Source organism: Hemibagrus wyckioides, linkage group LG02 (assembly GCF_019097595.1).
Source record: "Hemibagrus wyckioides isolate EC202008001 linkage group LG02, SWU_Hwy_1.0, whole genome shotgun sequence".
In the NCBI taxonomy this organism is placed as follows: domain Eukaryota; kingdom Metazoa; phylum Chordata; class Actinopteri; order Siluriformes; family Bagridae; genus Hemibagrus; species Hemibagrus wyckioides.
Window position 1 is genome coordinate 20,460,579 of NC_080711.1, and position 18,952 is coordinate 20,479,530.

At 39.5% G+C, this 18,952-nt stretch overlaps 1 protein-coding gene across 1 annotated transcript; it reads left to right on the top strand.

Moving 5' to 3' along the window:
- Positions 1-450: 450 nt before the first annotated feature.
- On the top strand, positions 451-11,966 carry LOC131364024 (uncharacterized). Its single transcript, XM_058407085.1, has 4 exons — positions 451-678; positions 1,382-1,699; positions 4,953-5,195; positions 9,508-11,966. Exons 1-4 carry the CDS (start codon positions 624-626, stop codon positions 9,882-9,884), a joined length of 993 nt encoding a protein of 330 aa, XP_058263068.1. The 5' UTR covers positions 451-623; the 3' UTR covers positions 9,885-11,966.
- Positions 11,967-18,952: the final 6,986 nt, after the last annotated feature.

The following is an 18,952-nucleotide window of genomic DNA, read 5'->3' on the forward strand; positions in this document are numbered from 1 at the left end:
TTCCTACCCTGTATTAAAGTTAATATATCTGAAATAAAAATAGAAAATGTCAAATTTAGGATTTCAGGATTAAAAGGATGAGTAGTATTAACAAAGGCAGATATAAGTGCAGATAAATATGTGAACCAGAACATCAAAGCATGAACACTAGGACTGGTAGAAAACAAACACAAGGACAAGAATGAGGTACATGTAGCAACAGTAGCAAGACCAAGACACAGAGAGAAAACATGCACTTAAATGATTTGGCACTAAAGGGATAATCCAACACGTGCATGTGATCATGGGGGAAATGGAAAACACAACAATGAAGATGCCTATAAAGGACCAGGCTGCTGTGTGAGGTTTATAGACCAAGTCTAACCATGTAAGTATGAGCAAGGAAATTATCAGACAAAAACGACCAGACCACAGTGGTGCTTTAGCCAGCAAACTTGAAAGCAAGAAACTTCCAAGTTACTTGCGTACAACTCAAGGGGCCTAGATGGTGCACAGGACTTCCTCTTTTTCTCAGTAAAGTGTTATTAGTGCTGTGAAAGGAGCTTCATCTTGCTATTGTAGTCGTTCAACACTCAGGTCCGAGATCTTTATCAGTACAGATAGAGGACTGTTCTCTGGAAGAAATGAGAATACTGATCATTACTGGGATCCTGCTGATTTACACCCAAGTTGCCATGGGTAGGTTTTATCCTCTAATAATGCATGATTAATTTATTTAATACATGCGCAGTTGTACAGTTTCTGCTTTATGTTTTTTAGTGAATACTTCCTGCACTTGAAAAGTAGAGAATGTTGTTATTTTCTGTAAATGACTAACAAACAAACAAAAAACAAAAAAAACATAAATCCATAAGATATTAAGAGTTCCACAGGCACTAAATGGTCCAATATAGAGTTTACTATATAATAATTCTTATCCTACATCTTAACCTTGTAGGTTTTTCTTTTCCATTGTCAGGGTTAACATGTAGCTTTAAATGCAAATGCAGTTTTCACAGTGCAGCTTAGGGAAGGGCGAGCTGACAAAAATATTAATCACAATACTTAAAGACTGTATTCTACTACAATAAAATTCTACAATATCTGATAATATATATGAATATTTGGGAATTATTTTATGTGTTTATGCAAATGGTGAATCTTCTATTTTGTGTCATTTTGATTAATTTGTATATAATTAAAATTTGGATGTTGTTTTGGATGATGTTTGTTTTGTTCTGTGCTGTTACAGTGTTTTTCCTACCATTTTATTCCCAAATAAACTGTAACAAAAAGTAAATTATCACTTGGAGAAGACACAATGTTAAGTTTACAGATTAGAGGTGTGTTTCAATGTGCAATAATAAATAAATCTGATGATTATTTTTTTCCTCCTCTGCAGGTTTGTTATTTCAGGATCCTGCTGTCTGTAGATTTACTCAGAGGAATCAGTGTTATGTAGCTGTGGGACAACAACTGCACCTGCAAATGCCCCAGGAGGATGTGTTTGACCTAAAGCTTACTAGTTTAATTTTAAGATATAGAAAAACCCAAAGTTCCCCACCAACACCACGTCTCCCAAGATGGAAGTTTGTTAATGATAATAAAACTATGATACTAACCAGTGCAGAGAGGAGCGACTCTGGAACATACACTTTAAACATCTATGATGTAGACGGGAAAGATAAAAGCAGTTCTACTCTCCAGGTGAACATTGAAGGTAGGACCACACAACCTCTAATCACATCACACAGCACACTACAAGTTATTTTATAAATGTATAAAATATAAACATTCATCCACACCAGGGGTCTCCAACCTTTTTTCCTCTGATAGCTTCTTTGACAAAATTCAATTCAATTCAAAAAAAGAAGAAGAATTCTTAAAAGAAGAAAAACAGAGAAAGGGGAGGGGAAAAATGAAAATAAAAATAACTAAATAACTAGAAATATGAGTCAAGCATTAAATTTAATGATTAAACTATTTTATCCCTAATAAGCAAGCCTGTGGCGATGGTGGCAAGGAAAACCTCCCTGGGATGGAATAAGGAAGAAACCTTGAGAGGAACCATCCTCATTTGGGTGACACTAAACAGTAAATAATGTAACTGTAACTGATTAATGTCCTTTCAATAACAGAAATCAATGGCCCATGAGGAACTATTATGTCAGTGTAGTTTCTAAGGTCATTATAGACACTAATTCTTTGCTGTCACAAGCTGACAGATGTAATGGCAGATCTGTGACTGCATGAAAGTCCCCAAGTGGCTCTGTCCATGGCTGTCTCCTGGTCCACACAGATCCATCCACAGCATCAATGGGCACCATCAAGCGCCGAGACTCCGACCAGGGGTAGGGCAGTGGTCACAATGGGACTGGCAAACAGTGGGAGCTCAGGAGTGGGGTGTGTAGCTCGACAGAGAAAGACAGAGGGAGAAAGAGAAAGATATTAAGTATGATTCTGATCATGTGATGTTTAAGACCATGTAGATTATGATTAAGTGCAGGCAGGGACTCCGGCAGGACTAGCTATTACAGCATAACTAAAAGGGAGAGCCAGAAGGTGACAGACATGAAGGCTTCCCGGGACATGAAGCCAACCACTTCACAGTCAGCAAACCTGAGCGACTTGCGAGGGTGGTAAGATGACAGCATCCATCACATCCCAGTACACCAAACACTCTATGCCCATGAACCTTCCAGATCTGCTCCTTTACCTAAGAACTATATATTAAAAGCTTGACTAAACAAATTTGTCTTCAGCCTAGACTTAAACATTGAGACTGTGTCTGAACCCTGAACACTAATTGGAAGGCTGTTCCATAACTTTGGGGCTTTGAAAGAGAAAGCTCTGCCCCCTGCTGTAGCCTTTGCTACTTGGGGTACTACCAAGTAACCAGCACCCTTTGATTGGAGTAGGCGTGGCGGATCATAAAAGACTAAAAGATCGCTCAGGTACTGTGGTGCGAGACCATTTAGTGCTTTAATGGTTAGTAACAGTATTTTATAATCAATGAGAAATTTGACTGGGAGCCAGTGTAGTGTGGCTAAAATAGGAGTGATGTATTCATATCTTCTGGTTCTAGTTAGGACTCTAGCTGCTGTATTCTGGACTAACTGGAGCTTGTTTATGCTCCTACCAGAATATCCAGACAGTTAGACATTACAATAATCCAACCTAGAGGCAACAAAAGCATAAACTAGTTTCTCTGCATCATGAAGTGACATCATATTTCTTATCTTAGCAATATTTCTGAGATGGAAGAAGGCTACCCTAGTGATTTTATCTACATGAGCTTCAAACGAGAGACCAGAATCAATAATCACACCAAGATCTTTTACTGCTGAACAAGATGAAAACAAAAGACCATCCACTGTTACTCTGTAATCAGAAAGCTCACTTCTAGCTGCATGTAGTCCTAGTACAAGCACCTCTGTCTTGTCCAAATTAAGCAGGAGGAAGTTAGTGGACATCCAATGTCTAATGTCCTTTACACATTCTTCTATCTTAATAAGCTGGTGTCTCTCATCTGACTTAGCTGAGACATATAGCTATGTGTCATCGGCATAACAGTGGAAGCTAATACCATGTCTATGAATAATTGCACCAAGGGGTAGCATATATAGGGAAAAAAGCAGTGGGCCTAAAACAGAACCTTGTGGAACACTGAACATAACCTTGGTATGCATGGAGAAGTCACCATCTAGATCTACAAACTGATAACGGTCAGTCAAATAAGAGCTGAGCCAGGAGAGGGCTGTTCCTTTAACACCAACAACATGTTCCTGTCTATCAAGTAGAACAGTGTGGTAAATGGTGCCAAAAGCTGCACTAAGATCCAGTATCACCAGTAAGGAGACACAACCCTGATCAGAAGCCAGTAACAGGTCATTTACCACTTTTACCAGTGCTGTCTCTGTGCTATGATGAGGCCTAAATCCTGACTGATACATTTCATAAATGTTATTTCTATGCAGGTATGAACATAACTGCTGTGCTACAGCCTTTTCTAGGATCTTGGAGATAAAGGGCAGGTTTGATATCGGTCTATAGTTAGACAGCTGACAGGGGTCGAGATCCGGTTTTTTAATCAAGGGTTTGATAACTGCTAGCTTAAAAGATTTAGGCACATAACCAGTGCTTAGGGAAGAATTAATGATTTTTAGAAGGGGTTCGGTAGCTACTGGTAATATCTGTTTAAAGAAAGACGTGGGTAAAGGATCTAGGATGCAGGTAGAAAGTTTTGAAGAGGAAATTAGTGAAATTAGATCAGGCTCTTGAAGTGGAGTGAAGCATTCTAAGCTCTGATCAGAAATAGCTATATTATCTAAAGAATTATCTAAAAAATAATTTGGTTTTAAATTAATAGACTGAATTTTTTGCCTGATATTGTCAATTTTTTCATTGAAGAAATTCATGAAGTCATTGCTGCTAAATGTAGATGGTGTGCACTTTTCTACAGTGGTTTTACTCCTAGTTAGTTTTGCTACAGTACTAAATAAAAATTTAGGATTGTTTTTGTTATTTTCGATTAGGGCAGAAAGATACGCTGATCTAGCAACACTAAGTGTTGTGTTATATTATTAGTAACATTTTTACACAGCTTATTGCCATAGTCCATGAACCTTTAGGCAAGCTGTACTCAAAAGTGCGTTGACGTGTTAGAAACCCCTGATCCACACAACAGTCTCTCTTAAGATTTTGTTTTATAATTTTATATTTATTTATGCAAATGGGGCTCCATCTAAGTAAAAATACAGAAATGTACATACTTAATTTCATGAAATATTTCTAGGTTTTTGATGTTGTTAGAATTTAAATTTTTACTAGACAGTGAGGAGGCTCTCAAGAGAAAGTCATCGTTCCTCTCCCTGTTTCTGTTTTAGGTTCGTTGCTGTGTTTCTGATTTTTTTTTCAGGCATTTTTGGTTTGATAATGCATTTAGTAGTTTAATTTAAGGTGTTTATCTGCAGCTCCAGTGTCCTCAGTGAAAGTGTCATACAGCTGCTTGCCCACTGGAGTCATGAAAGTGAACTGCTCTGCTGATGGAGACAACCTCCGCTTCAACTGGAATTCTGATTTTAACGCACTCCCTCAACTGAAGAACGGGAGCAGCACTGTCATACTGGAACAAGACCATCAAGGAAAAGTCACCTGCCACGTAGAAAATCATGTCAGCCGTGACCACAACACCACTGAACTCCACCAATGTCCTGGTGAGTCTGTCTTTTATAAAAAATGATCTGATGAACAAAATTCCAATGCAGCAGTTTGTAAATACCGAGGCAACCACACCCACATCAGAAAAAAAATTCTGTCCAATCCCAACAAATCCTGAGGACAGCCTTGTTTAATCCTGCCTGTCCCCATATCAGAATCAGAATCAGGTTTATTGGTCAAATGTGTTTAAATACACAAGGAATTTGTTACCACCTGTTGGTGACCCTCAAAAGTACAGATATAACAATGGTATACAGAAAAAAAGAAATAAATCCACAATATAAAGTCCACAATATACAGATTATGAGACAGGCTATAAATGTATATACTGTAAAGTATGAAAGTTCATAGTAGCGCAGTAATAGTGTGTGTAACATATGGGGATAAAGTGGTGAGTGACTGTTCTTACAGTACAGTATATGTAGATAAGTGTAACAAGAGCATGTTGGTCAGCTGTTTATGAAGATTACGCCTGGCTGTTTTGGTGTGTAATGTTCTGGGGTCTGTAATCTATTTAAATCTATTTTTTCTGCCCATTTCATAGTTCTTGTAGAGTACAAGTCACGGAAAGTGGGAAGAGAAACACCAATGATTTTTTCTGTTGTTTTTATTGTTTGCTGCAGTCTGTGCCTGTCATTTTTTTGTGGCTGCATCAAACCAAACAGTGATGGATGTGCACAGGACAGGTTGCAGTGCAGACTGCAGTGTAGAACTGTACCAACAGCTACTGTGGCAGACCACACTGCCACAAGTGGCACAGGAAGTACATCCTGGTACCGCTGGGCCTTTCTGAGGATGGAGTTTTAATTGGACTCCGACTTTAGGTCTTGGGAAATGGTAGTAGCATAACCCTGGGCTGTTGGATATTGTGAGGGGAAGTAGTGTTGACTGGTATCTTCTAAAGGCAACTGTCATTTTCACTGTTTTGAGATTTTGTTCATCTCCAGATTGTTATGACAGCACCAAAGTACTAGCCACTCCACCTCCTGGTGACATGCAGACTTATCAACATCTTGGATGAGTCCAATGAGCATAGTGTCATCTGCAAACTTGAGGAGTTTAACAGTTGGGTCCTTGGAGGTGCAGTCATTAGTATAAAGGGAGAATGGCAGTGGAGAGAGGACACATCCCTGAGTGCCAGTGCTGACTGTCCATATACTAGAGGTAACTGTGCCTGGCCTTACCTGCTGTTTCTTGCCTGTCAGGAAGCTAGTGATCCACTGAGAGATGGCAGTGAGTACAGTTAGCTAGAGGAGTTTTGGGGAGACGATTTCTGGGATTATTGTGTTAGAAGCCAGACTGAAGTTAACAAACAAATTCGGTGCATATGTCCCTGTGTAGTCAAAGTTTTGCAGGATGTAGTGCAGCTCCATGTTAATCCACATCATCGACTGACCTGTTTGCTTGGTAAGCAAACTGTGGGGGATCCAGCAACTGTCCTGTGATATTTTTCAGATGGGTTGATACCAGCTGCTTAAAGGACTTCATGATGGCAGATGTCAGAGCGACATTCCTGTAATCACTTAGTCCTCTGATGGAGAGTTTCTTGGGGATTGGAATGATGGTGTGTTTGAAACAGTAGGGGAATTTCACACAGCTCCAGTGATCTTTTAAAGATACTGGTGAAGATTGGATCCAGTTGGTTAGCAAATGCTTTGAGGCAGGAGGGGGAGATGCCTTTTGGGTTGGGTGCTTTCCTGGTTTCACATCCTTTTTGCAAATTGTGAGTGCTGCTTGAGTATTGGGAGGAGCTGTTATGAAGGTTATCAGAGGTGTGATGGGGCAGTCAGTGGGCTGGGGTGGATGAGAGGTGTGAAGATGTTCTTTTCGTATCTGCAGTTGAAGGTGTTGAGGTCATGAGCCAAGTCTTTGTTTGTCTCAGATGGGAGGGGTGGTCTCTTGTAGTGTGTGAGCTCTTGCAGGCCTCTCCACACTAATGCAGGATGATTAGCTGAAAACCTGCTTTTCAGCTTTACAGCTTTTTAGCCAGTCTGATTTCCTTTGTCAGCATGTTCCTGGCCTGTTTGTACACGGATCTATACCCACTTCTGAAGGCATCCTCTGTGGCCTGGTGAAATTGTTTTAATCTGACACAAACCATGGCTTGTTGTTGTTATTTGTGCAGAAGGTTTTGGTTGGCACACATACTTCTCCACAAAAATTTATGTAAAACGTCAGTGGCAGTCAGTTAGATTTTTAGTTGCAGCTACAAAAACACTCTAATTTGTGCAGGCAAGGCAGTCCTGTAGCTCCTACTTTGCCTCACTGGTCCATCTTTTCACTGTTTTGAGGTTTATCAGATTCAAGTTTCTGCCTGTAGTATGGAATAAGATGAACCAATCAATGAGTGTCCTAGAGCTGCTCAGGGTACTTAGTGACATGCATCTTTAAGAAACCACTGGCATCTGTCTGCCAGAGGGAGCCGTCACCTAAATTCTGATGATGCGAATGATGCGAAGTATTGTTATTGTGACATTACAGAGCTCTTTATGCTGCAATTGTGTTCTAATTGTCTATTTGTTTATGTTTTCAGGTTTTCTGAGTTTGCCTAGTATCTATGGATTTATTTCCATCACAGTTTGACTTTATTGCCTCTTCTTGTTTTTGATTCCTGCCTTACGTTTTAAATTATTCAAATAAACCGCAAATAGATCCTACTCAATCTGCCTCTGGTGAATTGTTACAGTTATTTCATCTGGTAGGACAATTAATATGCAGCTCCTATTTTGGTAGCTTGTGGGTTAGTTTTGTTCTGTTGAATCCGGATTTTTTTTTCCAAGACAGACATTTCTTCTACATTTTATTCTAAAGCAATATGACAAAAAAATATCTGATCACAAAGTAAAATATGATTCTACAGCATTCAGCATGCATTTTATTGAATTATTATATGTTTATCCAAATGGTGCATTTTCATGCTTTTTATATAATTAAAATTCTAGTCTTTGGATGATGTTGAGGAAAAATGCTAATTTCAAATGGAAAACAATTTGCAGTGAAAAATAACAGTTTGCTGAAATATGGTTTATTAATCAGATAATCACTGATGCTGTGATCAATACTGTTTGTCTTTTTTTTTCCAAACTAAATCCAGAAAATAAGTAAATCAACTGGAAAAGATACACAGAAATACAAGTCTGAATATTCCCACCTGCTCCTTTACAAATTTTGATTTATCCTCGTTGCTCTACTATAAAGTTTAACTGATCCTATTCGCTCACATAGACACTATTGTGTAATTTTTTTACACATCTACAGACACTCTTGACCCTACTTACTCCCACAGACACTAGTGACTAACACCACCCACTGGCACAGGCACTCTTGAATAACCCCACCTCCTTACACAGACACATGTGACTAACACCACCCACTCCCACAGACAATAGTGATTAACCCCACCCTCTCTCACTGACATCTGTCACTAACCTTACTCACTCCTACAGAAACTTGGGACTAAACTCACCCACTTCTACAGATATTTGTGACTAACCCCACCCACTCCCACAGACACTTGTGACTAACACCACTCACTCCCACAGACACTAGTGATTAAACACTCTCTGTCACTGGGATTTTTGACTAACCTTACTCACTCCTACAGACACTTGGGACTAATGACACCCACTCCCACAGGCACTAGTGAATAACTGTACCGATTCCCATAGACACTAGTGATTAACCTCGCCCTCTCTCACTGCCATTTGTAACTAACCTTACACACTCCTACAGACACTTGGGCCTAACCCCACCCACTCCCACAGACACTAATGACTAACCCCAAGAAACTTGTCACTAACCCCTTCCACTTCCACAGACTCTCTTGATTAACCTCACACACTTTTCTTTTCCATCATCAGTGTTAACATGTAGCTTTAAAGGAGTCTAAAGCAATTTGACAAAAATATCTAATGACAATATTTAAAGACAATATGCTACTACAAAATGATTCTCCAACATTCAATATATATTTTATTGCATATTTTATGTGTTTATGCAAATGGTGCATCATCTATATTGTGTCAATTTTCTTTTCAGTTTCCAGATATATTGTTTATTTATCCTTAAAAGGATATTTATTATATTATATTATATAATATATTATATTATATATTTATTTATATATCTTATTATCACTTATTCTCTCATCAGTATTGCTTCTCTGTCATTTTTTCCAAATAAAATTCAGCAAATAGGTGAATCAATAGAGAACATGAACACACAATTTTGAAGTTCACACAGATCAGAGGTGTGTTTCAGCGTCCAATAATATCAACAGAATGCTGATGATTTTTTCTTCCTCTGCAGGTTTGCTGTTTCAAGATCATGTTGTCTGTAGATTTACTCAGAGGAATCAGTGTTATGTAGCTGTGGGACAACATCTGCAACTGCAAATGCCCTGGGAGGATGGGTTTGAACTAAAGACAAACACTGATTTAATTTTAAGATATAGAAAAACCCAAAGTCCCCCACCAACACTACGTCTCCCAAGATGGCAGTTTGTTAATGATAATAAAACTATGATACTAACCAGTGCAGAGAGGAACGACTCTGGAACATACACTTTAAACATGTATGATGTACATGGGAGAAGTAAAGGCAGTTATACTCTCCAAGTGAACACTGAAGGTAGGACCACACAACCTCTAATCACATCACACGGCACACTACAATGTATTTCATAAATATGTATAACATGAACATTCACACACTGTCAGGAACAGCTGGACAGTTCCCTGCCAAGCCTGGAGAGTGTGTGGGCAGGCGAATCTCGGAAGCCTGCTTCTTTGTGTGTGTTTTGTGCTATCAGTGGCGGACCGTCAGGGCCAGCAAGGCCTTCTCTGCTGGCCTAAACAGCAGTGATCTGAATCACTGACTTGCATTTTAATATATTTAATATATTTTTCCATGAATGTGTATTAAATTATTCCCAATAGTCTATTCTCTACATTTCATAGCTTTTCTCTCGGTTGCGCTGCTTCCAGTAGTGTATATTTATGATAAGAGTATTTATCCAATCATATTTCAGCCAGTGGCTGACATCATTTGTTCCCAGAGTGAAATTCTGCTTTAAGGCCTTCAGACTCAATAGTGCAGGCGCCCGTAGCTTAAATAAGTGGCAATGAAATTGTTCCCTTAACCAATCAGGTTTCGAGTTGGCATCACTGAGGCCATCTAGCAGGCATACGATTACGTCAGCAATTTCCCGTCCTTTGTTTGGATTATTGGAGAAGTCAGAGGCAGCGACCCACCCATACATTGTTTCTATATTTGCTGTGTCTCATTTCTGCTGCATACGGCATCAAGAATGTCTTTTTGAGAAAAGTAACCATAATAAATTTACTATTCCTTGTGAGGTGTGAAATACTGTAACCTAATTTCTTTTTTACTTTGTTATTTAATGGTTGATTAGTATCTATTGCCATGGCTTCCAGGGGCAACTCTAGAATTTTCATTTAAGGGGGGCTCACCCCCAATGAGGGTATAATAGTAAAAAATAAATGAAATAAAATAAAGGTTTGACTAACAGGGTATGATGGTAAACTTATTGCAGCATTCCACTGTATTGGATAGATGTGTATAACATTTTAGTACTGAACAAGGCAAATACGAGTCTTCCTGATCACACACACACACACTCACACACACACTTGTCCTCTGATCCTCGCTCTGTGACGCCGCGGTCTGCGGATTGAAGAACGCGCTGAAAGACGGGGAAGAGCCGAAGTCTGCCGCCATTTTCATATGAAATTTAAAGGGGAGTGAGGCGATCACCAATTTGTGTACAGTTTATGGAGAATCGCAGAATTTTAGGAAGGCTGAGTAGAAAATGGCCTAGCGATGCCCATGGTGGCTTCATAATGATGGTATAGAGGTGGATTAATTCAGGAAGGACACCAGTGAAGACCTAGGTCCACGGCCCACCACTAATAAATAGGGATCTTTGTGTACATGTCCTCGTCGGTCATCGTTGACTGTTTGATGTTACGTTCTTTGTTTATGGTTATGTCATGTCCGCGTTCAGGTTTATGCCATGTTTTATATTTTGGTTTTTTGTTTGTTTTAGGTCCAGGTTAGTGCCATGTCATGTCTAGTGTCTAGTTAGTCTACCCCATGTCTTGTGTTTATGTTAATAAAGCAGTGCTTCTTTGAATCACGCTTATGGGTCTGTCTCCATGGCATGCCGGTGCACGTGCTACCACGGAGGTCTGGGTTCGAGCCCTGCACAGGGCGGGGGTGCCCAGACGTGAAATCCACACAACAGTCTTTATATTTTAAAATTCATGAATGCAAATGACTCTTCATCTTATATGAAAATGTTTTTCATTCATTCACACTATAGGCTCTCACAAGGTTTCTTTTTAGATTTAAATTTGTAATTATGCAAATTAGGCTCCACCTAATTAAAAATGCAAAAATATACGTACCTAAGTTAAAAAAAAATCCAGTGTTTTTGATGTTAAAATATTAAATTTTTGGTTGAGAATGTGTTTAGGAATTTATTCTGAGGTGTTTATCTGTAATCTGCAGCTCAGGTGTCCTCAGTGAAAGTGACATACAGCTGCTTATCGTATGGAGTCGTAAAAGTGAACTGTTCTGCTGATGGAGACAACCTCCACTTCAGCTGGACTTCTGATTTTAACGCACTCCCTCAACTGGAGAACGGGACCAGCACTGTCATACTGGAACAAGACCATCAAGGAAAAGTCACCTGCCATGTAGAAAATCACGTCAGCCGTGATCAGAATACCACTGAACTTCCCCAATGTCCTGGTGAGTCTGTCTTTTATAAAGAATGGTTTGATGAACAAAGTTCCAATGCAGCACTGTGTGAATACAGAGGCAAAACAGCCAGATGTCTGGCAAAAACATACTGCATGTACCCTACTCGCACCCACAACAGACAAAATGCTGTCCAATCCCAACACATCCTGAGGACAGCCTTGACAAATCCTGCCTGTACCTATATACAGTCTTGAATATTCCCACCTGCTCCTTAATAAATATTGATTTATCCTTGTTGCTCCACTGTAAAATTTAACTGATCCCATTCACTCCCATATTGATTAATTCTACATACACATCCACAGACACTCTTGACTAACCCTACTTACTCCCACAGACACTAGAGACTATCCCCAACCACTGCCACAGACACTCCTGAACAACCCCACCTACTCCAGCAGACACCTTTGAATAACTCCTTCCACCCCCACACACACTTGCGACTTCCCCCCACCCCCAAATTCCACAGACACTAGTGACTAACACTACCCACTCACACAGACATTTATGAGTAACCCCACCTACTCCCAAAGACACTAGTGACTAACCCTACACACTCACACAGACATTTGTGACTAACCCCAACCACTCCCACAGAAACTTGTCACTAACCCCTTCCACTCCGACAGACACTAGTAATTAACCTCACCCTCTCTCACTGACATTTGTGACTAATCTCACTCACTCCTACACACATTCGGGACTAACCCCACCCACACCCACAGACACTAGTGACTAACCTCACCTAATCCCACAGACACTAGTGACTAACCCCACCACACCCACAGACACTAGTGACTAACCTCACCTAATCCCACTGACACTAGTGACTAACCTCACCACACCCACTGACACTAGTGACTAACCTCACCTAATCCCACAGACACTAGTGACTAACCTCACCTAATCCCACTGACACTAGTGACTAACCTCACCACACCCACTGACACTAGTGACTAACCTCACCTAATCCCACAGACACTAGTGACTAACCTCACCTAATCCCACTGACACTAGTGACTAACCTCACCTAATCCCACAGAAACTTGTCACTAACCAATTCCACTTCCACAGACACTCACGATTAACCCCACCCATTCCCACAGACACTTGTTCCTAATCCTTCCCAATCACAGAGACACTCATGTTTAACCCCACCCACTCCCACAGATATTTTGACTAACCCCACCCATACCCATCACATCGGTCATCTTTTAATCAACACTCAAATGTACAAAATGTATGTTGTTTTTTTCTGAATACTTTAATGCAGCAAATGATATTTGAGGGACAAAAAATAATAAGTAAATCAGGAGTACCAGTAAAGGGTCTAATATTTATTTTAAAAATGACATGTTGACATTCAGAATTGATCTTAATGCTTAACCCTGTGCAGGCTTTTATTTCCATCATCAGTGTTAACATGTAGGTTTAAAGGAGTCTAAAGCAATTTGACAAAAATATCTACTCACAATATTTAAAGATAATATTCTACTACAATATGATTCTCTAACATTCAGTATGAAATTTATTTGATATTTTATGAGTTTATGCAAATGGCGCATCATCTATATTGTGTCAAAATTTCATACTTTGTAATAAAAATTCTATCTTTGGATTTTGTTTGGGAAAATGCTAATTTCAATGGGGATATAACATTCAGTGAAAGACAACAGATTGCTGAAATATCAGTTATTTTTCCTTAAATCACCAATGCTCTTATCAATATTGTTTCTCTGCCATTTTTACCAAATAAAATTCGGCAAATAGGTGAATCATAGGAAAAGATAAACACACAGGTTTGAAGTTTATACAGATCAGAGGTGTATTTCAGTGTGCTATAATAATTGGACACAGTAATTAACAGAATGATGATTTTTTTCTTCCTCTGCAGGTTCACTGTTTCAGGATCTTGCTGTCTGTAGATTTACTCAGAGGAATCAGTGTTATGTAGCTGTGGGACAACATCTGCAACTGCAAATGCCCTGGGAGGATGGGTTTGAATTAAAGCTCAATAGTTTAATTTTAATATATACAAATAACCAAAGTCCCCCACCAACACCACGTCTCACAAGATGGCAGTTTGTTAATGATAATAAAACTATGATACTAACCAGTGCGGAGAGGCGCGACTCTGGAACATACACTTTAAACATCTCTGATGTAGACGGGAGAAATAAAGGCAGTTATACTCTCCAGGTGAACATTGAAGGTAGGACCACACAACCTCTAATCACATCACACAGCACACAAGTTATTTCATTAATGTATAACATATAAACATTCATCCATAATGTAGTCTCCATATTTATAAATTATGTATGCAAATGAGTTCTTCATCTTATTTAGAAATGTATTTCATTCATCCACATTATAGGCTCTCTCAAGATTTCTTTTAATTTCTTAATTTTTATTCATGCAAATTAGGCTCCACCTAATTTAAAATGCAAAAATATACATACTTAATTTCAGAAAAAAATCTAGTGGTTCTGATATTGTTAGAATTTTGCATTTTGTTTGATAATGTGTTTATTAATTTATTCTGAGGTATTTATCTCTAATCTGCAGCTCAGGTGTCCTCAGTGAAAGTGTCATACAGCTGCTTATCCCATGGAGTCATAAAAGTGAACTGTTTTGCTGATGGAGACAACCTCCACTTCAGCTGGACTTCTGATTTTAACGCACTCCCTCAACTGGAGAACGGGACCAGCACTGTCATACTGGAACAAGACCATCAAGGAAAAGTTACCTGCCATGTAGAAAATCACGTCAGCCGTGATCAGAATACCACTGAACTTCCCCAATGTCCTGGTGAGTCTGTCTTTTATAAAGAATGGTTTGATGAACAAAGTTCCAATGCAGCACTGTGTGAATACAGAGGCAAAACAGCCAGATGTCTGGCAAAAACATACTGCATGTACCCTACTCGCACCCACAACAGACAAAATGCTGTCCAATCCCAACACATCCTGAGGACAGCCTTGACAAATCCTGCCTGTACCTATATACAGTCTTGAATATTCCCACCTGCTCCTTAATAAATATTGATTTATCCTTGTTGCTCCACTGTAAAATTTAACTGATCCCATTCACTCCCATATTGATTAATTCTACATACACATCCACAGACACTCTTGACTAACCCTACTTAGTCCCACAGACACTAGAGACTATCCCCAACCACTGCCACAGACACTCCTGAACAACCCCACCTACTCCAGCAGACACCTTTGAATAACTCCTTCCACCCCCACACACACTTGCGACTTCCCCCCACCCCCAAATTCCACAGACACTAGTGACTAACACCACCCACTCACACAGACATTTATGAGTAACCCCACCTACTCCCAAAGACACTAGTGACTAACCATACACACTCACACAGACATTTGTGACTAACCCCAACCACTCCCACAGAAACTTGTCACTAACCCCTTCCACTCCGACAGACACTAGTAATTAACCTCACCCTCTCTCACTGACATTTGTGACTAATCTCACTCACTCCTACACACATTCGGGACTAACCCCACCACACCCACAGACACTAGTGACTAACCTCACCTAATCCCACAGACACTAGTGACTAACCTCACCTAATCCCACAGACACTAGTGACTAACCCCACCACACCCACAGACACTAGTGACTAACCTCACCTAATCCCACTGACACTAGTGACTAACCTCACCTAATCCCACAGACACTAGTGACTAACCTCACCTAATCCCACAGAAACTTGTCACTAACCAATTCCACTTCCACAGACACTCACGATTAACCCCACCCATTCCCACAGACACTTGTTCCTAATCCTTCCCAATCACAGAGACACTCATGTTTAACCCCACCCACTCCCACAGATATTTTGACTAACCCCACCCATACCCATCACATCGGTCATCTTTTAATCAACACTCAAATGTACAAAATGTATGTTGTTTTTTTCTGAATACTTTAATGCAGCAAATGATATTTGAGGGACAAAAAATAATAAGTAAATCAGGAGTACCAGTAAAGGGTCTAATATTTATTTTAAAAATGACATGTTGACATTCAGAATTGATCTTAATGCTTAACCCTGTGCAGGCTTTTATTTCCATCATCAGTGTTAACATGTAGGTTTAAAGGAGTCTAAAGCAATTTGACAAAAATATCTACTCACAATATTTAAAGATAATATTCTACTACAATATGATTCTCTAACATTCAGTATGAAATTTATTTGATATTTTATGAGTTTATGCAAATGGCGCATCATCTATATTGTGTCAAAATTTCATACTTTGTAATAAAAATTCTATCTTTGGATTTTGTTTGGGAAAATGCTAATTTCAATGGGGATATAACATTCAGTGAAAGACAACAGATTGCTGAAATATCAGTTATTTTTCCTTAAATCACCAATGCTCTTATCAATATTGTTTCTCTGCCATTTTTACCAAATAAAATTCGGCAAATAGGTGAATCATAGGAAAAGATAAACACACAGGTTTGAAGTTTATACAGATCAGAGGTGTATTTCAGTGTGCTATAATAATTGGACACAGTAATTAACAGAATGATGATTTTTTTCTTCCTCTGCAGGTTCACTGTTTCAGGATCTTGCTGTCTGTAGATTTACTCAGAGGAATCAGTGTTATGTAGCTGTGGGACAACATCTGCAACTGCAAATGCCCTGGGAGGATGGGTTTGAATTAAAGCTCAATAGTTTAATTTTAATATATACAAATAACCAAAGTCCCCCACCAACACCACGTCTCACAAGATGGCAGTTTGTTAATGATAATAAAACTATGATACTAACCAGTGCGGAGAGGCGCGACTCTGGAACATACACTTTAAACATCTCTGATGTAGACGGGAGAAATAAAGGCAGTTATACTCTCCAGGTGAACATTGAAGGTAGGACCACACAACCTCTAATCACATCACACAGCACACAAGTTATTTCATTAATGTATAACATATAAACATTCATCCATAATGTAGTCTCCATATTTATAAATTATGTATGCAAATGAGTTCTTCATCTTATTTAGAAATGTATTTCATTCATCCACATTATAGGCTCTCTCAAGATTTCTTTTAATTTCTTAATTTTTATTCATGCAAATTAGGCTCCACCTAATTTAAAATGCAAAAATATACATACTTAATTTCAGAAAAAAATCTAGTGGTTCTGATATTGTTAGAATTTTGCATTTTGTTTGATAATGTGTTTATTAATTTATTCTGAGGTATTTATCTCTAATCTGCAGCTCAGGTGTCCTCAGTGAAAGTGTCATACAGCTGCTTATCCCATGGAGTCATAAAAGTGAACTGTTTTGCTGATGGAGACAACCTCCACTTCAGCTGGACTTCTGATTTTAACGCACTCCCTCAACTGGAGAACGGGACCAGCACTGTCATACTGGAACAAGACCATCAAGGAAAAGTTACCTGCCATGTAGAAAATCACGTCAGCCGTGATCAGAATACCACTGAACTTCCCCAATGTCCTGGTGAGTCTGTCTTTTATAAAGAATGGTTTGATGAACAAAGTTCCAATGCAGCACTGTGTGAATACAGAGGCAAAACAGCCAGATGTCTGGCAAAAACATACTGCATGTACCCTACTCGCACCCACAACAGACAAAATGCTGTCCAATCCCAACACATCCTGAGGACAGCCTTGACATTTGTGACTAAGCCCAACCACTCCCACAGAAACTTGTCACTAACCCCTTCCACTCCGACAGACACTAGTAATTAACCTCACCCTCTCTCACTGACATTTGTGACTAATTTCACTCACTCCTACAGACACTTGGGACTAACCCCACCCACACCCACAGACACTAGTGACTAACCTCACCTAATCCCACTGACACTAGTGACTAACCTCACCTAATCCCACAGACACTAGTGACTAACCTCACCTAATCCCACAGACACTAGTGACTAACCTCACCTAATCCCACAGACACTAGTGACTAACCTCACCTAATCCCACTGACACTAGTGACTAACCTCACCTAATCCCACTGACACTTGTCACCAACCAATTCCACTCCGACATACAATCGTAACTAACCCCACCCACTCCCACAGACATTTTGACTAACCCCACCCATACCCATCACATCGGTCATCTTTTAATCAACACTCAAAGGCACAAAATAGTTTATATAGTTTTTTTCCTTTTCTGAATACTTTCATGAATCAAATGATATTTGAGGTACAAAAATCCAAAGACAATCAGGAGTTCCACATGCAGTAAATGGTCTACTACATATTTTAAAAATGACAAGTTTACATACAGAATTGATCCTAATGATTAACCCTGTGCAGGCTTTTCTTTTTTGTCACCAGTGTTAACATATAGCTTAAATGGTGTCTAAAGAAATCTGTCAAAAATATCTTATCACAATACTTAAAGATAATATTCTACTACAATATGATTTGCCAACATTCACTCCACTGCTCTAGAGTCCAGTGGCGGCGTGCTTTACACCACTGCATCCGACGCTTTGCATTGCACTTGGTGATGTATGGCTTGGATGCACTGTTCTTGAGCTAATCTGAAGGCCACATGAAGTTTGGAGGTCTGTAGCAATTGACTCTGCAGAAAGTTGGCGACCTCTTCGCACTATGCGCCTCAGCATCCGCTGACCCCGCTCCGTCAGTTTACATGGCCTACCACTTCGTGGCTGAGTTGCTGTCGTTCCCAAACACTTCCACGTTCTTATAATACAGCTGACAGTTGACTGTGGAATATTTAGGAGCGAGGAAATTTCACGACTGGATTTGTTGCACAGGTGGCATCCTATCACAGTTCCACGCTGGAATTCACTGAGCTCCTGAGAGCGACCCATTCTTTCACAAATGTTTGTAAAAACAGTCTGCATGCCTAGGTGCTTGATTTTATACACCTGTGGCCATGGAAGTGATTGGAACACCTGATTCTGATTATTTGGATGGG

What these genes read in the sequence shown, in the direction of transcription:
- LOC131364024 (XM_058407085.1), top strand. Translation starts at nt 624, where the DNA reads ATGAGAATACTGATCATTACTGGGATCCTGCTGATTTACACCCAAGTT. An exon ending in TTACACCCAAGTTGCCATGG is followed by an intron (nt 679 to 1,381) that starts GTAGGTTTTATC and finishes CCTCCTCTGCAG; the next exon opens with GTTTGTTATTTCAGGATCCT. An exon ending in TCTCCAGGTGAACATTGAAG is followed by an intron (nt 1,700 to 4,952) that starts GTAGGACCACAC and finishes GTTTATCTGCAG; the next exon opens with CTCCAGTGTCCTCAGTGAAA.